A 22628-nucleotide genomic window follows, 5' to 3' on the forward strand; every position below is an offset into this window, starting at 1 on the left:
GCCTCTCTTGCTCTGCCACGGTGAGTCTCACCAGCCTGGTGAGCATAAGCATAAACTCGTATTCCAAATACAGCGTGTACCAAGGAAAACACAAAATAATTGCTGTACTTATGTCAAGATGATGGTGCTGTTTGCTCTAAGAGAAGCAAACAATGAAACGCTTGACTTCTGCTAGCACCCTTGTTATTAAAAAGGATTTATTACTGTGACGTCCAAATCTTGTGGCTGTCAAGGGCAGCTTGAGGGCACGCCTGACACGCAAGAGGTTTCAAAAGCCAACGAGGTGGATTTATTTTATTTATTTATTTATTTATTTATTTATTTATGTATTCCACAATTTATTACTGAAAATTGTCCTAAATCCCACTCTCACATCCTCCCTCGGGGTTAGCCCCGACACGTCCCTGCTTCCGGAGGGATGGAGAGGAGAGGGGCCGCATTAAGGGCCACCCTCGGGGCCCCTTCCCCGCCGCTGCCCGGCCCCTCGGCACGGCAGGAGAGCCCGGCCTCCCCGTCCCGCCTCCCTCAGGAAGGAGGCCGCAAGGCCGCGCCCGCACTCAAGATGGCCGCCGGCTTCCCATGCGCGGGACGGGCTCTGAAGCCGGGGAGCAGCAGGTTAAGATGGCGGCTCTCTGCCCTCGGCCAACATGGCTGCCGCCCCCTCTTGCGTCCGACGGCAGTGAAGCCAGCTCGCCCTCAGTTAAAATGGCGGCGCACTGGTGAGGGAACTCTGGTGAGGGGGCAGCGCGGCGGGGCCGGCAGCGCGGCGGGGCCGGCAGCGCGGCGGGGCCGGCAGCGCGGCGGGGCCGGCAGCGCGGCGGGGCCGGCAGCGCGTGCGGGGCCGGCAGCGCGTGCGGGGCCGGCAGCGCGGCGGGGCCGAAAGCTTCTCGCAGCGCGGCCCCCCCGGCCCGGGCCGAGTGGGGTGGGCCGCGGCCCTTGCGAAAAAGGCGGCGAGGAAGGGTGCAGCGGCCGGGCTGCATCGAGGGCGGTCTGCAGTGGTGGGCTGGTGCCGTGTTGAGGCAACGCCGTGCGAGTCTCGGCTTGGAGATGGCTTAACTAAGTATGGATCTGGCAACAAGTGTTCCACCGTCTCAGAATGTTTTGAAACAGTAGCTTCTTAAGCCTGAAACGCTGTTGTGAAGTGGTACTAATTTGGCTGCTTTCACTGATACGTGGTTGGATGCTGGAAGGGATAAGAGATGAAGCAGTTCGCCTTAGAGGTCTGTGTGAACTCTAAGAGAAGCTGAAATTCGTGTACCAGTTGTTCAACTGCGTAATCCCTCCCTAAACACCGAGTGTAATAATAATAATCATGAAAGCTTTGCTGAAGATAAAAGTGGTGTATAATGATCCCAAAAGTGAGATTTGTTGTCAGTTCCTTGTACTGATTTTAACAAGTAATCACAAGAAACAGCATTCTGTGGTTGGTAAGAATTTCTATCAATGTAATTAATTAGTTATGAATGGCTTTTTAGGTTTTTCTCAGTGCAAAAAAATGGAGTAATCTCATAATTCTTGAATAAAAATATTATTATGAGTAAGGAATTAGCAAGTTCTGTTGTAAAGAAAAGAAAACAGAATTGGATTATCTTATTAAGCATTTGGCATAACCAGGAAACGGAAAATCAAAGGTGAAAGTCCTTGTAAGTTATCAAGGTCAGAATATGGCAGGCATTAGATATGTGTAAATCTTAAAGCACTTTGTGGAAGCTGTATGGGATTATTTGTTGGCTGCCATCAGAATCAAGTTATAAATTGTTTCTGCCTGCTGTTCAGGTACTGGCAACATTTAGAAATGTTAATTTGATATGTGTGTTACTGCTAGAAGAAGAAGGAAAGAAATTACTGTCTTAAATTGTCCTTGTAAATCAAGTAAGTTGCTTTACCAGTGATAATTTGTCGTCTTCTTTTGACAGATGTGCCCCAATGGTAAATGATACTCACTTTCCATGTGGAAACAAGTGTACAGGTTGAATAATCAGCTCCTGAAATGGCTTCTCAGTAGATCTCACATTTTTTTTGCCTATACTTCCAAAATGATGCTTAGCCAGAGTGACTTCTGAGAGTTTCTCAGTGTTTGCTTTACCACGTAAACAGAGGTTAGAGTCATCGCTGCTGCAATGTCTTGGGTACAAATTGCAGTCAACCAATCCATTGAAGATATATTTGATGAAGATGCAGACGAGATGTGTGTAGTACAGAAAGAATGGAACAGCACCATGAAAAAAAGATTGAAGGTATTTCCCTGACCATGACGTTTATAGTTGTCTTAAGCATTTCAGATTTATTGATACATACCTTGCTATATATGTGGCTGACTTAAACAGAAAACTAAGAATAATGGCTGCATAGAAGTTTTTGTGGCATGGTTTCTTCTGAATGTCAAGACGATTGAGCAGGGAGTTACTATTCTAGTATCCTGTCAGAACAAACTAGTATTTTACCTAAAAGACGTTGCATCCCTCTGCACAACCACGCAAACTTCTAAAAGGCAGCACTAAATGGATGTGAACTATTTGTTTCATACTTGTAGGTATGCCACTAGTAAATGTGGGACAATGTAGTTAAACAATGCTAACAAAGAATGTAAGGTGTTTGTTTTTAAGTAGAGTTCTTAAATACAGTAGAGAGATTTAGGATGTGTGATTCCTTGTGGAACCACTGTTGCTCATTGCAGTCCGTGTGGTTCTTCAGCTTATTTTTTCTCTTAGTAAAAATATATTTTATGAAAGGAGAGAATAAAACAAGTACACAAGCCTGAGTTTCTTTGACAGATATGTTATTATTCACAGTAGGACCAATAGGATTCATCTGTGTGTGGGTGAGTAACATTTGGCTGAAGAACGTGAATAGAACCTGTTGTGTGTGCCATTGGTAAGGGGTGTTACAAGACAACTCTTCCATTATTCTCCAATGAAAAGTTTCCTAAATTGGAGGCCCTTGTAAGACTGGTGTTCTTTTGTTCTTACACAAATTCCTCTGGAAATTTTCTGAGTAGATACTACAAAAATCATAAAATTTCTTGAGGTCAGAGCTGTATGTTGGACAAAATAAAGCGATATTCCTATTCCTGGCTATTTTCTTAGGAAGTCCACCATGATTCTCTCATGATCAAATAGAAGTTTGCAGTCTTACAAGTTGAAAAGAGTTAATAGTTATTCTACATTGTGTACTAACGTGATTAGAGGATAAATAAATAAATTTGCATCATAATCATTAGCTGTTTCTTGCAGAAAGCAATCACAATATTATGTATTTTTCTGTGTGATTTACCCGTCACCATCTTTTTTCCTGTATAAATCTTGAATTGTTTGAAGGCTCGATAATTAGTTTTGTAACAGATGGGTAGGTTATGGGTAGGTGAGTACCTCTGCTAAAGGGGAGGTTTTGCAGCCTATGTATTTTTAAAAGTCTAGAAATCTGTATGAGGTATTCTCCAAGGAGTTTTTTCATAAGGGTCATCACAAAAGCAAGAGTGTTGTCCTGCAGATTTGTCTTATTTTTGATGTTTCCAAAAAATGCTCTCTATTTTCTGACCTAGCTGGGATCTTTTGGGAAAAGGACTAGATACTAACAGATCGATAAATGATATCACACAAAAAAAACATCATCACAAAATGATGTTTTGGTTTGGCACTGGGGGTATATCTTGGAGGGATGTTCAAGTCAAAAAGCTGTAATTTAAGAGACTGAGTTTTTTGTTTAAGCTTTTCTGTTCTTATGAAATGTTCTTATGTTCTTATGAAATGTTCACAGGTCCAGTTGTGCACATTGTGAAAAGCCTTTTTCACTATTTCTATTATAGGAGGGCTTTAGGGATGGTGTTGAGGCTGGGAAAGAACTTGCGCTCCAAGAAGGCTTCAATCAAGGTTACAGGGAAGGTGCTGAGCTGATGGTTACGTGTGGCCAGTACAGAGGAACCCTGAAGTAAGTTATGAACCTTTTAGGATTGTGTGCATGTGAAAGGTGTGTGTGTGTGTGTGTGCGCAGTTGTGCTTTCTTTGGTTTGTTTTAATTTTTAAAATTGTACTGTAAGTCTGTCCAAAGCGAGCAACCAGAGAAGACTCAGCTCAGGTCATAAATTCAGGTAATTAACTACAAGGGTGTAGAAAAATCCTCCTTTGGTTGCTTTTTTAACTGAGGTTACATCTTAAAGCTTAATATTCAGTTAAACTGTGTCAATTTCCCAGAAAATGCAAATGAAACATACATAAGCTTTTATATAGCAATGAGCTATATACAGTATTCAATGTAATAATATACATGACATGCACTATAATTTTGACATATTGTCAATAATATATTGACATATTAATTCACATTATATAATAACTGAAGATCCGTGTGACTATTTGTAATTACTTTTTTTTTCTTCACTTTTCAGTGCTCTCTCATCCTGGTGCCACCTTAATGGACATAATTCTGCTTTAAGTAAGATAAATAATCTTCTAGATGTGGTTGGAAAGCATGAAGATGATCTACTTGAGTGTCTGAATTCTATCCAACAACAGCCACATGTGGGAGACGTTTTAAATGCTGTTCAGGACATGGATTTGAGTCATGCAGCTCCAGATGGGACAAAGTACGATGAAGTTAACACCAAAAAATATGAACACGTTGGCAGCTCTGCTGAAAACTATTGTAGAACTAATGGTGAGGATGGTTCCTTGCAGTCTGAGTGCAGCAAGGCAAAACTCTGTACAGATCCTGAAAGGTCAAGCCTTGCTTGGGTTAAAAAGCAAACTGTTTGGCTCGTAGAGCAGCTGGGTTTATCACTGGACGTACTCCATCATGTTCAGCAACTGGAACATTAATTTTTCTCTTTCATGGTATTTAAAATTATCTCAACTGGATTGGATTCCTATTTTGAGGATCACTTTAGGGAAGTCGGATTCCAGTACTTCCCAGCAGATGTTATTTTGGAAATCTTACTTTGCTTCAGCTCATGGCCAAGAAAATCTTGGTTTTCATCCTAATTATCCCTTTCACAGAAAGGGAGATAATTTTTAAAAGCGCTCCACTGATTTACTAAACATGTCTGTACTCTGTGACAGAATCTGTTATTTCACCTTTGCTTTCTCTACTGGTATCCTTTTGGAAATGGAGTGGGTCCCTTTAAAAACCTCCTCTAATACTGGAAAAAAAAAAAAACCCAGTGCTATGGACAAGCTCTTATTGCAGAATAAGCCACTGTTGATGACATTTTGACTATGCAAAATAGAACAGGATCTGCTGATTTCCAAAGTACTGTAACTCTCCTGGTTACTATATTAAAAAAAAAAAAAACACGTTTTTCAATTCTTACTCTTGCCATTTGTAACCACTATGGAGTGCGCTCTCACAGTTGAAATGTATGAGGATGAAAAAAATCAGTTCTAGTTTTTCAGTTTTGCTGGAAGCACACCCCTCTTCTCAAATGCTGAACTACTGACAATACCATTGTCTTGCTGTTCTAACAGCATACTATCTGCTGTTACCCTGTTACAACCCATCTATATGTTTCTAGTCTAATGAATTTTCTTGTGTTATTTTGGTACTTATTTTGCAAGTCCTTCAACTCTCTTCCCTTCATTCCCACAGTTTTCCCCAAACTCTTAAAGGAAGACAAGCTTATTCACCGTCTTGTAAAAGCATGGTCAGCCACAGATGCATTTTGTATTTCTGTGCCAACCTTCTGTATTAGACTTCTTTTTCTGTTGCTTGCCTAAATTGTAGCTGCAAATTCCACTTGTTAGGAAGTCTTGTCTTTGTGAATACCTGTCTCTGTTTCAGAGTAATTAAACTGATGTACACAAAGTCAGAAGTACAGTTGTTTTACATTGCTTTTAACTTTCTTCAGTGTCTGATATAAAGTAGGTCTAGAGAGAGACAAACCTAAGTTTTGAACAACTGACTTAACTAAAAAATACAAAACTTTTGTGATTATTTTATTTTTACTTTGAAGTTAGAAAAAGCCAAGGCACAAATTACTTGATTTTTTTTCTTCAGAGAATGAGTTTGTAACTTTCTTACTAAAGGCTATTTCTTACTAAAGACTATTGTGAGTTAAGCTGTAAGTTTGGTTGCTATTCATACAACTTCTGCACTATGAGGAAATGGAACTGTGCAATTAAGAGTCTTCCACTGAACTTGTTATTGAAATAGTGGATTTCTTCGTTTATTTAACACAATGCTGACATTGATAAACATTTTGTACAGGGCATGTTACAGCCTGCATTATACAAATCAAACATTTTTTCTATACTACAGTAGAATATGATGCATACAAAAAATAAAGGTTACTAGAGAAGTTTTAAACAATCCAAATTTGGAAGTTTAAAAGTGTAAAATCAAAACTCTTACTTCTCTATAGTTAATAGTATATAAACAGGAAACTCCATTTAGAAATTACTCAGTAGACAATGAGCTTGCCACGTTCTTTCCAACTACTTCTGCAAAAGCAATCTATGCCTGAGAAAGTATTTCTTTCTTGTTTGATTATTAAACAATAGGTTATGTGTTTTACATATCTTTCATAACAGCTTCTGTAATAGCTGTGGAAGTACTTTCCTCCACTCTGCACAAAGTTTCCATGCTGACTGTGGGGTTACTTTTTTCCATGTTATCACCCAAAGCTTCCGATTTGGCTGTGGAGAGATTTTCTTTTGGGCTGTCCGGAACACTTTGCTTATCTGTTACTACCAGATCTTGATGACCAGCCACAGAAGGACTTTCCTCAAGACTATTTAAATCAGTAATTTGCTCACATGCTGGCTCAGGTTTTTGTTTTGTGTCTACTTGCATTTTGCTATCAGCTTCCACCTTGGCAGCATTCCTGAAAATAGCTCTCATGACAACTGGGACTGACATGCATCTAAAAGAGGAAATAAAGCATTAATCATTACTACAGACTTCACCCATTCTTCAAATTAGTACTTCTTTTTTTAAACTGTGGCTGACACCTATGTGATACCCTTTGTGACAAACAGCACTCCCTCCCTCTTTGCTTTTTGTCTCTGTAACCTAATAGGATTACACTAACTACAGTACTACCTACATACGCTATACTGGAAACTTACTTTGGTGCAACAAATCCAAGTGTTGAATCTTTCAGTTTACTAGTGCAAAGATGTTTTGATAGAAAGAGTGAGAAGTGTTTTGAAAAAAAAGTTAAGTATTCTTAATGAAAAGTCTCATAATAATGAAGTATACTCATTTTCACTGAAATTTAATTGTAATTTTCATGTTTTGGATGAGATGGGTGCAGAGCCTTTTTTCTCTAAACCTGTATCTACACGAGAAGGTGTTTATTTTGTGTATTTTTTTTCTCTCCTCTATTCTACCAGTAGAGGTATGTGGTTCCAGGAATAGCATCTAGTGTCTTGTGACTCAAGACAAGGCAAGTTAACTAAAAGGACTCAAAATCCAGCCTGCATTGATTTTGCTGTCAAATAGTTGTGTACTAACCTATGTAAAATGAACTCGTGCTCTTAGTCCTTTCTCTAGCATATGTTCATATGCCACAGCAGCTGGCCTTTCTTGGAATTTCGGTTTCATGAAACATGCCAGAGCTGGCGTTGTAGACATATCTTTTTAAAGAGAAGAAATACTGATGTTAGGTAGATGTGGAAAGAGTCCTTTTCATACTATTCTATTAGTTGTACTACACACACATTCTAGTGGAAAGAAACATCAATGATGAAGTGTTTGTTTTTGAAAGAATTACTTACGATACTAAAACAACTCATTATTATAACCTTTTACTAAAGTGAATTTGTCTGGTCAGCTGAGTCTATAGCATTGTAAATGCACATGGCATTTCCATTGAACGGACATAACACTCATTCTAACTGCTGCAAAATGAAACTACTTACCGCTTCACAGCTCTTGATATAAAGCCATCACTAGAATTCAGAGTTGGATCTCGAGGATTTAAATGAAGGCTACATTGGACTTCTCTGGAGGTTACAACATCGATTATCACTAAGCAAAACCAGAACATAAGTATTTCAAAATAAACATTTTTACAAAAAATGAAGACTTCCCTTTCTTTCTGATACTTCAAGAAAGGTAAGACTGGCCAGTGGGTAGGGGTCTTGCAGCAATGCTCTTGTACAAGGCTTATTTTTTTTTCCTAATATGCTAACAGTCAGTAATAAAGGTTAATTTATTTATTTTTTTAATTAACTGCAGGCCAAGACAGATACTGGACTTGTGTATTTGCATTTACTTTGTTTTGTTCTGAGTACAGAGCCTTCTTAGTAAGCAATTTATACAGAAGTGCTACCTCGTGCTTTTCATGGGGTTGCACGCCATTAAGTGTTGCCCTTAGAAAGTATTTATAACTGAGAAGCATAGCGCAAGAGCCTCCATAAAACCAACCTAATAAAAAGGCCAATAACAATTATTTCACACATACCACAGGCTAAATTCTCTTTCATAGGATGAAGGAAGAAGACAGAAAAGCTGGTGTTCTTGTGTGGTGCCACTTCAAAATAAAGCAGTTCTGAATCATCTAAAAATAAAATTACTAATTAGAGGTATCCCCCCAATGAGCCTGGACTCTTTTTGGCTGAATCACATGCCAGAATTTTAAAAATAGTGATACAATACAATCTAATCATTCATTACTTTAGCAACATGATTTACCCTTCTGGAAGTGTCAGGCCTCGGAGAAGTTTTTGTTTGTTTGTGTTTTGTTTTGTTTTTAATATTCAACAGAGTATAATATGAGAATTAAGCATTTTTGATCACTTAAAACACTCTGCAAGTAAGACAGCTTTGGCAAGGAAGCAGTAAATCTATTAACACCCAGTCTAGAGCTAGTTTCTCTCTCATATTCTGTCATTACTTCCAATCACACAATTTACCTTCGTTTGTATGCTTCTCAGAGACACAGCTGCTAATAAGGCTGTTGTATGCCATTTGATGTCGAAGAATCTCTATTACATCAGGCACGCACTTTGGGTGGGTAAATGGGATTTTACTGACCAAGGCTCCTGCCAAGTCTGATTTTGCTGAGCCTGTGTTTATGAAGTAACAGTGCTTTGGGCTATCTGGAAGAGACTGAACAACAGATATGGTGATACTTGAAGCACTGGAAGTGAGAAAATAACAAGAATTAAGGCCCAATGTTATCAGGTGATTCCACAATCTCACAGCAAAAACAGTTGGGAAGGCACACTTCTAGCAAGTCCACCACGTGTCTGTATTTCAATACAAGTATAATCTATAGATAGTAGCTAAATGAGATCCATTTCACTCGCAAATGCATCCAGATTAGGGAAATATGCCTTGAGCTACAAGCCAAGTACTCAGGAATTCAAGTCCAATTCTTCCAACAACTCTTAAGAGCCTTGTGGACTGTAGAAACAGTAACAACCAAGATCTTTTCCTCACAGGAGAATGCCATAGTAATGCTATTTGATTGTTGTACAAATAGGATAGTTTTGCTCTTCAGGGCATCATCTGTTGGTCCTTCCTCCAGCACTGCTGCTTTCTTTAGAGAAGCATGTTTGGCTAGAATATCTCCGGATGATTCAGTTGAAGAGGAGGAGAAAGTAAGAAAAATCTGCCACCTGTCTGTGTTGACAGTGATTTTATGATAAAATTGGAAGTGCAATATTCCGTTATCTACTTTAGGATACCAAAAGGGAACTATCACCTTAAGAACAGGGCAGGGCAGTTAATTAGCCAGGTCTATATTAAGAAAAGCTAGAGAAGAGAATAGCTTTTCCCTGTGTGTCTACAGAACAGAAGGATTTTCTCTGTGTTTCTTTCAAGGTTAGATTTCTATTCAGTAACACTTCTAGAAATAAAATCTTTAACTCAGAGAAAAAAAAGTCTCTCATCAAGTATTAGTATTTTAGAGAACTACTGAAGTTATAGAGCTTTTCATGTTTCACTAATAGAAATAAAAATATCTTCCTATCTTACAGGTACTTCCTGCTACTTTTACTCAAAGAAATCAATATTTTTGGTGTTATTCAATCAAGAAGCCTGTTTTTGTTAAAGCAGTAATAGACATGTGGCGTGATAAACATCTTCAAAAGTCTAAGTAAGTACCTTCTTAGGATTTCTCGCACCAAGTTTACTTCTTTTTAAGGATAAAAGTTTTTAACAATACATAGAAGAGTAAATATCCTGAGTTACACATAGATACATCACTATGACTGCAACAGCTATGAGTATTGTGTCTCGTTAATGAATATGAGAAGTTTATTTACTTTAAAGAATTTAATATTATTTCCTAAATAATTGAACTATTTCCTAAAGAGTATTTAAATGCCCTTTGGTATTACGAGAAAGATTGTTTGTTGATAGAAAAATGTTTCAGGATATTCATTCAAGAAGGGTTGTGTCTTTCAAACAGTCTACTCACCACAAAGAAACGGGATTTGTGTGTAAACAAGTCTTCGCTGCCTTTTTCCTTAAGGGTAGACTGAACAATCAACTCGTATAGAGGAGCTAGTTTCAAGCCAGTAATCTGAATTCCTGAAAGCATATAACTTTTATTAGCTTTTAGATTATGTCTGGGCACGAAAGCTAGTATTTAAAAACAAAAGTTTTGAAAATGCACAGACATAAGTAAGATGAAAACATTAACCTCCCATCTTATTTCCTCTTTTGCTGATAGCAATCAGTAACTATGAGACATTTTAGAAAGTGCTCACAAGTTTGCCTCAGCTGCTAAAATGTTACACGTGGGTTGACAAAAGACTTCCTAACCTATCATCCAGTTTTTACTCTCTATTTCCATATGCTAACGTAGTAAGGAAGTAATGAGCAGTCACAGAAGCACTTTTAGTCATAAAGATAATTGTAACATGCCTGTGAGTCTCTGTATCTCTTCAATGCTGGATGAGGACATAGGAAAAGGCTGGTGAAACTTCAACAAAAAATAAGCAGACAAATCCATGCTGAGTTCATCAGTCAGTGGCAAAAAAGCAGGGTTGCTGGAGGGGAAAGAAAAAAAAAAAAGGTTGTTACAAAAATTGATATAACAAGGACACAGCGCAAGGCCACAATCAGGTCTCTAGTGGTTTCCTATGATCCATATTTTTTCTGCTTCGAGAAAAGTTTGACTTTTTAAGTGCAAGTACAACCGTTGTGTTTTAAAGCAAGCTTAATGTGAAGATTGGCAGAAAGGAAGAGTGAGCCATGGGAAACTGAGGAACAGTGCACAGGAATGTTTGCTCTAAATCAGTCTATAGTGATTTATTTCGGAGAATGACTTCAGACTTTTCCTGCAGGCTTGTACTGAAGCAGCGAGAGATGAGGTGTCAGCATCCGTGATGGGATGACAAACTACTTTATATGGTTTAGGTATAATATCCCTCGATACATGCTTCATTTATTCTGAAACTGTGTGGGAGTTGCTTGTTGAATACTAGGAGGTTAAGTAATACTATCCCAATGGCTCCTTCTGGCTTCAAATCTATGAACAAATCCATAACTCTATGTAGCTGACACAGTTAAATATGAACACAACAATTTTCAAGTCCACTTGGGAAAACAGTAAAAGCCACAGGTTATACATGGTATAGCTATGGGGGATAATGCTGTCAATAAAACAGAGTTTCCTGGGCTTAACAGTGAGCTGTATATCCATTCTATTAGCAGAGAATCACAGAATCACAGAATTTCTAGGTTGGAAGAGACCTCAAGATCATCGAGTCCAACCTCTAACCTAACACTAACAGTCCCCACTAAACCATATCCCTAAGCTCTACATCTAAACGTCTTTTGAAGACTTCCAGGGATGGTGACTCCACCACCTCCCTGGGCAGCCCGTTCCAGTGCCTAACAACCCTTTCAGTAAAGAAATTCTTCCTAACATCTAACCTAAAACTCCCCTGGCGCAACTTAAGCCCATTCCCCCTCGTCCTGTCACCAGGCACGTGGGAGAACAGGCCAACCCCCACCTCGCTACAGCCTCCTTTAAGGTATCTGTAGAGAGCAATAAGGTCGCCCCTGAGCCTCCTCTTCTCCAGGCTGAACAAGCCCAGCTCCTTCAGCCGCTCCTCGTAGGACTTGTTCTCCAGGCCCCTCACCAGCTTCATCGCCCTTCTCTGGACCCGCTCAAGCACCTCGATGTCCTTCTTATAGCGAGGGGCCCAAAACTGAACACAGCACTCAAGGTGCGGCCTCACCAGAGCCGAGTACAGGGGGACGATCACCTCCCTAGCCCTGCTGGTCACACTGTTTTTGATACAAGCCAGGATGCCGTTGGCCTTCTTGGCCACCTGAGCACACTGCTGGCTCATATTCAGCCGACTGTCCACCATCACTCCCAGGTCCTTCTCTGCCTGGCAGCTCTCCAACCACTCATCTCCCAGCCTGTAGCTCTGCTTGGGGTTATTGCGCCCCAGGTGCAGGACCCGGCACTTGGCCTTGTTGAACTTCATGCAGTTGACCTCAGCCCATCGGTGCAGCCTATCCAGATCCTCCTGCAGAGCCTTCCTACCCTCGAGCAGATCGACACACGCACCTAACAGAGACTAAATGTAAGTTATGCTGGGGTTAGTGCCAACAATCTGTAAATCCATTTCCATATTCAGAAGTATCCAGAACCTCACCCATCTTCTCCAGGTTGAGAATCTAGCAGTGGAGAAAGAGGAAGTTTGTGAAGCATATCCGTGCCCTCAACAGTTACATCTATTTTTGCTCCACATACCTGGGAACCTGGAGGAGAAAGGCAATTGCATTATTTTCCTCCTGGTGTTGTAGATTAATGCATATGAAACACACATTGGTAAGGTCTTGTAAAGGTCAGGTCCAACTAACTGCCACAATACCTGGGCAGCAAGGAGAAGCTTGCACAAACCACACCTAAATGGCCAAATTTGCCCAGTGGTGGGCGCAGCAATAGCTGGGGCATGCCATGGAACAGATCAACTAACCAGCACTGTTTTGTGTGTGTGCGCTGGCTAGGTGGTTATTTTGTTTGATACTGCTCTCACTTCAGTTTGTGTCAACAGGAAAGCAGTTTGCTGATGGACATTATAACTGTGCTGAAATGCCACACATAAATCATTCTGCTAAGCTAAAATTTGAAATCAAACTTGTTCCACTTCCAAAAAAAAAAAAAAAATGACAACAAAACAAACAAAAACAACATTCTAGTTCTGCAATGAAACTCCAATATAAAGCATGGTTTTACTAAAATTTCTGACTCATTTAGTTATTTCTAGTTTTCTAGCTTTACCAGGATTGAGCTCTGCTTCCAGAATTTGATACGGAGAAATGTAAAATTCAATGTTCGTAGGAGTTCCTGAAGAATTAAAAAAAAAAAAAAAAAAGTTACTACAAAAATCAATAGAGGAAATCTGTTAGGTATCTTGATGTAAAGAGGAAAAAAAAGAAAAATGCAGGATGGGCAGAAGGGGATGCCTTGTAAGAGTGTATCTCTAACTATAGCATATGTTCAAATCACAGCATTTTACAGCTAAACCCTCAGCATATGAAGTCATCAGACATCTTTCAAAAGATTAGATTGTTTCTGTCTTGCACAATAACCTATTGTTCAGTCTTAAAAAAATATTAGCTGAACTGCTAGCTTTCAGCAACAGGCCTAAAATACAAGGGGAAGCCATAATACTTGCATAAGGGACCTTCACATCAAGCTGTGCAATGGCATAGTAGTAGCATGTATTAGAAGTACTTTTATGAACTATAATACATCAACAATCAAAGCTCACTATTGATGGGATAGATAAGACAAAAAAATCAGCTGAATGTATTTGACTTTTAGGCAACATCAGGGCTGCCATCTCATGGTTACTCCCAAAATGTGGTTTCCCACATAACCTCAGAGTATTGCTGGCTTTGTTTTGCAGGTTTCTGCAACTCAGTGTTGCAGTAGCTGATAAGCCACCTGGCTGCTTTGTATTTCCTCCTTGTGTATGTCTGTACAGTATCAGAGACTACAGACACAGCAAATCCATGCAGCACACATATAATAGAGGATATTTTCTATAACCAAGGATCAATACAGTTTTTATTATTTGAAGAAAAAAAAGTCACCTCCGGTTCTTGGCACCAGGTGTCCTACTTTTCCATGAAGTACTTCAGTAACTCTGTTTACATCCTGCGTTCTAGTGCAAAACACATCTTGATTAATGTTTCCTGAGTTGCAGTGCTAGCTAGGTTAACATAAGGGATGATTTACACCCTTAATCAAAGGGAGACGGTGCTTTCTTAGAAGTAGATCGTGTCTCCATTTGTTATGACAGCTTCCAAAACACTCGTGCATTAATCCTAGAACTTGGGCTTCCAGCTTTAACCCTGTATCTCAGCTATTTCTGACTGAAATTTGTTGTACTGTTTACCCAGAGTGAAGGATTACAGAAATATTGAAAAGGTTGAGCAAAGAGAGGAAACAACCTGGATAAACTAACTTAAATGGAGCCAATCTCTAGCTTCAAATATGATTGTACTGCTGAATACATAGACATACAATTATATATAGGTGTGTATTAAAGCCCAGCAGTGCATTAACTGATGTTATAGAAGGGACAAATCATCTATTTAACTCATAATATTTACTGAGACATGCATGATTAGCAAGGACAGTGCATTTGTTCATGGAGTTAGTATGCTTCATAAGGGAGCACCGTACAAAAAACAGGACAAGAATATGTTTCAAGTTACAGAAGGCCATGCTTGTTGAGAGTATTTTGTAGGCAACATATCAGAAAAAAATCTCTTAAAACAATAAAAAAAAAAATCAAGGAAAGCAGTGCTTTCAACTCTACTTTTCTGAAGGTAATGAAAATCACTGTAGAATTACTTCTAAAACTGCTGGTAATCTGTTCCCATTTATCTATAGACCTTCTCCAAGAAAGAAGAAATGAAAAAAGAAAGAATATAGGTAAAGTTACCACACCCCCTGGTCCTGATTTAAAACTTGATTAGAAAATGAGATATCCAAAGAGCAGGACCCCTAAAGACATGTTTTACTTCTGCCAAAGGGCGATTTAAAATGACTGCTGACTTGAAGATGCACCGTGTGCTCCCAGTGGGTGGTCACATGCATACACACCCAAGCTGGGCGACCAACCAGTTTCACCACAAATCTACTAGATAAAGAACAGGAGCTCAGCAGATTATCTTGTTTGGCATGCCTGGAGCTGGCAAACTGCAGAAAGGCTTCTAGCTTTCCAGAGGAAGAAAACTCATTAGCTTTCCACATCATGCTCTACAACTAGATCAGCTGCCTTGCTTTTTAGTGAAGTGAAGGGGTGGGGGGTAGAGGGGAAGGGAAGATGAAGCAGTCTTTGAGTCACCTGTCTAGAAGAGACATTGAATAAAGATCCTTTTCAAGGGACTGCAACGCAAGGTATCCCTTAGCCTTCATTTCACTGGGAGAGAGAGAAGAAAAATTACTGGTTTTGTCACTAAACAAAAGCTAGACTATGGATTTTTAAGTTCTTTTTTTTTTTTTTTTTTTTTTCAAGTAAAAACTAGTTGCAACCTGTTTCCTGGAATTTGATACAGATTTGACAGGTTTTCTAGAATCTTTCCAACAGCATCATAGTTCTTCATCCTACCAATAAAAAACAATTACTACTGTGCTACTTAATGAGGTGGATAATAAGTCTTTTATATTTAACTTGTTAGAAAAAGCACCATTTCAAACAGAGTGACATAGGCCCCCTCCTTATCAGATCTGGCATGTAGCAGTACTGCTTTTAAGTTTTCTTAGAAGATACCAGGAAATGTGAATCCTTGGCTCTGTTGCAAAAAGCAATGTAATTATAGCTGACACTGGTTTAATATGCATTACTGAAAGCAGTAAGTGTGCACAATACACAAATTTGACAGTTTGATATGTAGTTCGTCAACTGCAAGCACTGTCCCTGATGTTCCAATAAAGCTAGTCATCTAGTTACACTTCCCTAATAGTATGCACTCATACATTGTATTTTTCATCAAAATATCAACAACTTATCAACAACTGTATTAATACTACTCTTCGCAGCACCCTGTGAGAGAGGAAGATCTAAAATACAATTGACAGATAAATCAAGGGGAAAAAAAAAAAAGAGAGGACCCCTCCCCCCCCCCCAAAAAAAAAAAAATCAAAAGAGAGATGCATAAGTTTGTTAAGGAATGGTTCAAACTGCTCAAATACCAGAATTCCTGCAGAATTCTGCCTAGCTGGTTAGATACTGCTGTGACAGCATGGGCTTACCCCTTCACTCATCTTCTTAAATGGATTCTGCGTGCTCTGCTGAGCTCCCCGGTGCTGCAGTCACACAGAGTGCTGTGCTCCAGTCATAGCTCTGCTTTCAGTACAGGTATGGCTGCAGTGCGGGTCAGCAGACAGACAAAATAAACCTGCCTGGACTTCCGCATTGGGACAAATTCCCTCCACACGTAAACCTAAGCAAGTCACTCTGCTTCACGCGTGACTCTTTCCAACTGGAAGAGTGGAGAAGCAGGGGAAAGGGAAGGAGGCAGGCATGTAGTTACAGGCACACGTACAGTGCCAGCTTGTGCATCAGGCATAGTTCCTCAGGAGTTTGTAGTTACTTTGAAGCTCCCATGAAAAATTATACATACAACAAAAGGCCTTAGGACCAACTGAAGTATTACACCAGCAGAAGTGATACTTGTACTACGTGCAATACCCTAATTAAAACAGGAAGGCAGGCAAGTGGTACCCATAGTACCAACAGTAGCTATCTACCACCACTCAGAGAAAAACTGCTGGTAGTTAACACTTATCAGAGTCTAAAACCTACAAAAATGCAAGTTAAACCTCTAAGACTTAGCTGTTTATACATATAAATCTAGTATAACTTCATTTAAGAGGACAGGACTGGAAAAAATGATTATGCATTACAGGCCCACATAAAAGAGATGAAATATGCAAGATCAATGATTATTCTTTCCTCTTTTTATCTTCTCTTTCAGTTGTTGGAGTTGAACAAGGCATTTAAATAATAATTCAGTTTCTTAAATATGCTCATTATAGTAAACCCTGATAAGATTGGCTGGGGAGCTTCTAATTGGACTCATATGGTGGAGGTCTGATTTGGAACTGCAACTGTTCAGACAGAGCAAGATGTGGTAATAATAAAATCAAACATGTGGGAAGAAAAATAGGTCATGTATTATCACCTTGCTTTCACTGCTGTGACAGAAGCCTGCAGAATGTGTAGTTAAAACATTTGCATAAGGCCAACACAAAGGATATTTCATATTTGATGGAAGGAGAAGAGGAAAAGTACTATATGGTTTGAATTTGTAAATCTGCCAGTTCTGAGCTGCCATTATTAGTCCATTTCCAAAACTACGGGTCCAAGTAGTTGTGTAATTCTTGCAGTCAACAGAAATAACAATATTCAAAGTCTGTGTTCGACTGGCAGCTAGAGTCAATGTACTGGGAACTACTCTTTGCCCACTGCTGCTCATAGAAGCAAATGGAATTTAGCTGTCTTCAATGAAATGACCTAAGAAATAAGTGATGTCTGGAGTACCTTTTCAAAATTATATTTTATCCTTGAAGTTGCAAATTGGAAGCAGGTAATGATGATAACAATAACCACCAACCTTCCAGTGTGGAGCAACTTCTCACATAAAATCCAAAAATAAAGCGTCAGTTCACCTGTTGTTTTCTGGACTGTTATTGTTTCCCCATTCTTGCATTGTTTTTTTGCTTGAGTTGCTGCACTTAGATTACTTTGTCCTTGACCTTTCCACAGCAGTCAGATAAACAAGACTCAGAAATTCCTTTGCTTTCAACAAGAGATTTTGCACGTGATTTTTTACCTTAGATGCTCCACCAAGTCATCACAAATCTAGGGAAACAGGAGATAACAGTTTCATGTTTCTTACTATCATGTATAAAACATCTCTTAAGAACATTTCAGTAGTAATTATAGGATTAGCTATTAATTATAAATAATTAGTATCTTTGAACAATAATATTATGATAGTTAAAAAAATATTAACATAATAACTACAAAAACAAAGGCTCCAAGGAGAGCATATAATTAGCACAGTTTGTTGATATGTTTATTCCAGGAAAAAAAAAATGTATCTTTGCCAGTTTTTCTTTTACTATCAGTTACTGTGCTAAAATTCTCTGGCTGTGTATTTTTATCCTAATAGTATTGTCCAGCACTGATTTATTTTATTATCAATTTTATTATTTACTATTTATTTTATTATCAATAAAATTCCAAACTTCATTTTTTCATTTGCAGACATCCCAGGAATTTCAAGTTTTTCTGTTTAACCAGCACCAATTCTTTAACCAATAGTTTTAACTTTGATCCAAATGATCATCTGTAACTTCAGACAACTGCTGAACATGGTATATGAACTGCAGAGTGATATTTTGCCAATATTTTAATTTTTATAAACTTTTGCAAGAAAAAAAAAAATCCTCATTAGCAGGAATGAACATACTTGTAAAGACGGAAGAAAGAAAAACAGAAGCTCTGGTAATGGCTCCAAGGCATCCAAAGACATGTCCACTGGGAACATATAATGCACTACATCTTGGTAGGAAAGTATTTCAAGACCCTGTTATTTACTGTATGTTTATACCATCAAGTATGAGAATACAAATATTTATGCAGGCTACAACAAACTTCCTACAAGTTGGGCATGTCAGCTGAGTTTTACTTTATCTTTTAGAAATACAGTAGTTAAAATCTGTAGCAAGTTGTTAGTTTAAGTGAGAGATTCAGGTGCCTGAAGAGGCATCTGGTGTCATGCAGAGGCTAGCAGGTGTGACAAGACCAAAACAAAGCTGAAAACTTTCTTCACATTGCCAGCTGGAGGCCAGGTGGGAAACTACAAGGAGGTGATAGACAGAGAAAATTAACTTTACCACGGGAGCCTCTCCAAGGTGAGCCAACTTTGCATCTATCACGTTTCCATCCTTCTCCAGTTGCACTTCAATATAAAACATGTCTGATGTTATGTAGCAGGTAGTCCCACTGGGGCTAACATGAGAGTTAAGCCTAAGGAGAGAGTTAAAAAAAAAAAAAAGTTTGTGTATCTAAAAGTTCTGTCACATGGAGAAAGGAAATGAGCATAGTTTACTTGGTCATGGGAAGAGACACCAGGGATGCTTCAAAAATAACTCTTCCTTAGCTCAGTTTCTAAAAACTATCCAAGCAGGCAATACAACCTTGCTCTGTTCTTTGCATTATTATGTCAGTTTGCTGAAAACTATTTACTTCAGTCTGCTGCTTTGGGACCTAGATGTGAATGCCCTCTCTTCACCCAGCAACCTCCTCCACAACAAGCTAATCAAAAGCGGCAGCTATGTCCACCCCAAGTAATACACCCCAGTAAAATACCATGCTACAAAAATACTGTTGACAGTATCCAGATAGTGTTCCTGAATGGACCTGGGGGCATGCTTGTTCATTTGCATTTATTCATAAACAAACTTACCCTTTTTGTCTGGATAAAGATTCCAATCTGTTCATCATAGAAAACAAAGATTTAGCTGTAAGAAGGGAAATATTATTTAATTAGGTTGCAATTATCAAGAAGAAGCAACGTTATTATCCTGCTTTAAAAGGAATGCTTTAGGTAGTAAGAAAATAGTATCTCTTGCATGACTTCTTGTTATTAATGACAAGTATGATTAATGAGTGCTGTGCTGGGGTAGAACTTCTTCTCAGACTTGGAGAGCATCTGTAGCCCAAAGGCCTAACCCAAAGATGAGTCACAGGTCTCGTATCATATCCACTTCTGTGTTTGTACACTTGGCCCCATCATGCAGAACATCACCAGTAGAAAGGGATGGGCAGTTTTCATAGAATATTGAACAAACACTCTCAGAGATATCTGATAGCTTGTTACCATTTAATGTCCTCTGTATCTTCTCCATGCACAAGAGCAGTGGACTGCCTGGATCGTTACTGACAGGACATCGAAGTGGCTTATCCTAGCACATTTATGAAAACAAGAGACAGAGAAAGACCCCTTAAATTACCAGCCAAGAGGAGCATCACTACCTATAGGATACAGAACACTCATGCTCAGTCCAATAAAACAGTACATGTTTCTTTTTGTCAGACACAGAGGTGAGCTATGCTTGTAGTTCTCTCTAAAGGGACAGCACTGAGTGGATTTGTGAAGACCCTGTTGTGCAGTAATTACATACTTGGAGGCCTTTGGTGCAGAAAGCAGCTTTCTGTTCCGTTTGCTTTTAGGCTGAACACAGGCTATATCTCCTGATGTGAGCTGTTTTACCATGCTACTGGAGATTAACTAAGAAAATATGTAGGTTTACATTTTAGGAGAAATCTGAATGAAAACAAGAGATCAGTAAGCACCATAGGCATCCTTTGTTAGAGTCAGGGTGTAAGTTCTAGTTGAATATAATATAAACTTCAGTGTTAAGTAAAATCTCCAAGTTTCTCCTCTAGTTCTTGTCTGAAAACTCCTCGTACTTTGTTAATTGAACTGTGAAGAACACTCACTGCTGAAAAGCTTTCAACACTGTCAAAGTCAGGGCATCATTTTCAGAGGAACGCTTTAGTTAAGCATTAAAAAGAGAAGCATGGAAGCAAGTGTGACTTTTTATATTAAGCTCGTAGCACTTGTGCTAAACTGCCTTTTACAAAGATGGCTCTTTATATATAATTAGCCACTGATTATATATAAAGCCAAAAGAAGGACAGGAAGTATGCACTAACTTAGGTATATCACAGACAAAGAGATTCCAAATGGCATCTTAAGCACATCAGGACAGTGTCTGAAAAAACAGTCCTATGGTAAGAAATAAACTTTACTCACCACGAATATGCTAGTGATAATGAATAGAAACAATCTGAAGTATCAGGCAATCAGTACTAACCCCAGGAGAGTTAAAATAATGCAAGAAACAATTACTGAAGTATTAAAACAATGCAATAAACTTTTTCATCACTGCCCACATTTTCATCACATAAGAAAAAATCGGAAGCCAGCCTTTAAGAGGCACTGATTTATTTATTTATTTTTATTGTTATTTTTCTAAGCTAAGCAGTCTTTGAACCAACTTGGCAACTTGCTCTTAGACATCATTCTCTCACCCAACCTGAGATTCTTACCATGCAAAAATGGACAAGTTTCAGAGTTTCAGTCCACGGTTTTTGTTGATATTTTAGATACAACTGTTCCATTAAAGCATTTATAGAGGTAACTGTCATAGCACCTGAAAAATATCATAGAATCATAAATAATGTTCTAAATATAATCCCATCTACTTGCACTGGCAACTGGAAAAGTTAGAGAAGGAAAAAATATAAAACTTGCTAAGATTAATGGTGTTATGCTTCAGAAGAGAAGGCAGAAGAAAGTATTTTAGATGAATTTTGCATATAAATTTCTAATTTTTGTAAGACTTCTGGCAGAAAAAAATAATGGGGGAGAGTGTATAGGCAAATAATATTAAATACAGAGATGCTGCCAGATCTTCAAGTTGTTCAACAGCTAGGCTTTATCTATGCATGATCTCATATGCGCATTCCTAATAAATAAAGTGAAGTTCCTGATGCACAGGCAGGGAGATTTGAGAGTGATCAGCCAGAGGAAATCAAGTTCCTGCCATATGCCCCACATCATTCTCTGCCCCTTAGCACTAGAAGAACCATTGCAAGGTTCTTTTTTGACCTAGGGGGCACAAGAGCTACAGACAACTGTCCCAGCTGAAGCAGCCTAGGACAGGAACCCCTACACCCACTGCATATATCAAGAGAGGAGAGTGAGTGAGGCCTAGCAGCACATCCCTCCTGAAAAACCACAATCCCTTAGAAAGATTATCTCAAAGCCAACCAGAGGAAGGAAAAATAGTACAACCAACTAGCTCTTGCAAGCACCCCCACAAGGGGAACATTCCCACACACATTCCCACTCACTCATGTCTTAATGCCTGCAGGAGAGGAGCAGCAGCTGTAAACCACCCTGGACCTCCACCTACACCACAAGCAACCAGGGCTCCTACTTGTAGCACCTGCACCAGAGCACTCACAGGTGCTTTGCAAGGCAGGAAGCTTGCTCCCTCACAAAATGGGTTCTCAGGGATTAGTGTTTGAATGAAAGAAGCTTGCTAAGTACATCAGTATCATCTCTGCTAATGTTTTAGAAGGGGTAAGGTGCCCTCTCAGTAATGCTCTTCAACATCTCAGTCCTAAGGAGAAGGCAGAATGTCTGTCCCCATTTTTTCAGAATATGCAGCAGTCTCAGGGAAGTATTTAACTAAAATTCCAGCAGAGGTACGATTGCAAAATTTGATCAGCAAAGTAGGGAAGTGCTCCAAAAGGGAGCTTTCAGTCTAGCCCAGGGCTGTGAGGGGGAAAAATGATTATGGTTTTCTATAATGCTTTCCTTTTGTAACCACCTCCTGTGGCTACTTTCCTTGTACACAGGTATCAATGTACAATGGCCGGGTTAAATCCTGGGCCTTTGTACGGGCACTAGCTTGAAACTTGGTCACTGGTGAATGCCAGATCTATAGCAATAAGAGTATGTCTCCTATGTAAACCTCATGTGGGCAGTGTTTCAAGCTGTTTTACTGCATGCTTTCTGTTTTCAGCTGTGTCACCAGTCGTGCTGCAGTGCCTGAGATAGTCACATAAGATGTAAAGGAGATTACAGAGAAAGCTATGCATGGACCTGGGAATCGCAGGAGA

The 22628-nt window shown here is 39.2% G+C and overlaps 2 protein-coding genes across 10 annotated transcripts; one reads left to right on the forward strand and one right to left on the reverse strand.

Annotated features, from left to right (window-relative positions):
- Positions 1–508: 508 nt before the first annotated feature.
- Positions 509–6902, forward strand: YAE1 (YAE1 maturation factor of ABCE1). 5 transcript variants are annotated; one of them, XM_027451365.3, is made up of 4 exons: positions 509–733; positions 1917–2237; positions 3806–3927; positions 4385–6902. In XM_027451365.3, exons 2-4 carry the CDS (start codon positions 2121–2123, stop codon positions 4812–4814), a joined length of 669 nt encoding a protein of 222 aa, XP_027307166.1. In that variant the 5' UTR covers positions 509–733; positions 1917–2120; the 3' UTR covers positions 4815–6902. The 5 variants fall into 5 exon arrangements, with proteins under 5 accessions (XP_027307166.1, XP_027307165.1, XP_005015009.1 ...); XM_027451364.3 differs by having other exon boundaries at positions 509–719; XM_005014952.6 differs by lacking the exon at positions 509–733 and adding an exon at positions 839–1060.
- On the reverse strand, positions 6130–22004 carry LOC101798914 (mediator of RNA polymerase II transcription subunit 1). 5 transcript variants are annotated; one of them, XM_013095256.5, is made up of 18 exons: positions 21855–22004; positions 21048–21151; positions 19813–19897; positions 19399–19453; positions 18827–18959; positions 17758–17786; positions 15455–15526; positions 15267–15341; positions 14005–14075; positions 13187–13252; positions 12558–12663; positions 10810–10934; positions 10361–10473; positions 8850–9045; positions 8399–8494; positions 7854–7962; positions 7447–7568; positions 6717–6853 (listed from the first exon to the last, which is right to left on the reverse strand). In XM_013095256.5, exons 1-17 carry the CDS (start codon positions 21856–21858, stop codon positions 7493–7495), a joined length of 1515 nt encoding a protein of 504 aa, XP_012950710.1. In that variant the 5' UTR covers positions 21859–22004; the 3' UTR covers positions 6717–6853; positions 7447–7492. The 5 variants fall into 5 exon arrangements, with proteins under 5 accessions (XP_012950706.1, XP_071889400.1, XP_021124814.1 ...); XM_013095252.4 differs by lacking the exon at positions 7447–7568 and having other exon boundaries at positions 6130–6853; positions 21855–22003; XM_072033299.1 differs by lacking the exons at positions 7447–7568; positions 21855–22004 and adding an exon at positions 21796–21824 and having other exon boundaries at positions 6130–6853.
- Between the last annotated feature and the right edge of the window lie 624 nt (positions 22005–22628).

Source organism: Anas platyrhynchos, chromosome 2 (genome assembly GCF_047663525.1).
Source record: "Anas platyrhynchos isolate ZD024472 breed Pekin duck chromosome 2, IASCAAS_PekinDuck_T2T, whole genome shotgun sequence".
In the NCBI taxonomy this organism is placed as follows: Eukaryota; Metazoa; Chordata; class Aves; order Anseriformes; family Anatidae; genus Anas; species Anas platyrhynchos.

Bases quoted from the DNA above. Each gene is read 5' to 3' on its own strand.
- YAE1 (XM_027451365.3), top strand. From the start codon at position 2,121: ATGTCTTGGGTACAAATTGCAGTCAACCAATCCATTGAAGATATATTT. The intron at 2,238-3,805 runs GTATTTCCCTGA...TTTCTATTATAG, and splicing joins CCATGAAAAAAAGATTGAAG to GAGGGCTTTAGGGATGGTGT. The intron at 3,928-4,384 runs GTAAGTTATGAA...TTCACTTTTCAG, and splicing joins CAGTACAGAGGAACCCTGAA to TGCTCTCTCATCCTGGTGCC.
- LOC101798914 (XM_013095252.4), bottom strand. The intron at 19,898-21,047 runs GTAAGAATCTCA...TAAATGTGCTAG, and splicing joins AACTTGTCCATTTTTGCATG to GATAAGCCACTTCGATGTCC. The intron at 12,664-13,186 runs GTAAAGCTAGAA...TTTCTCCTCCAG, and splicing joins GGAAGCAGAGCTCAATCCTG to GTTCCCAGGTATGTGGAGCA.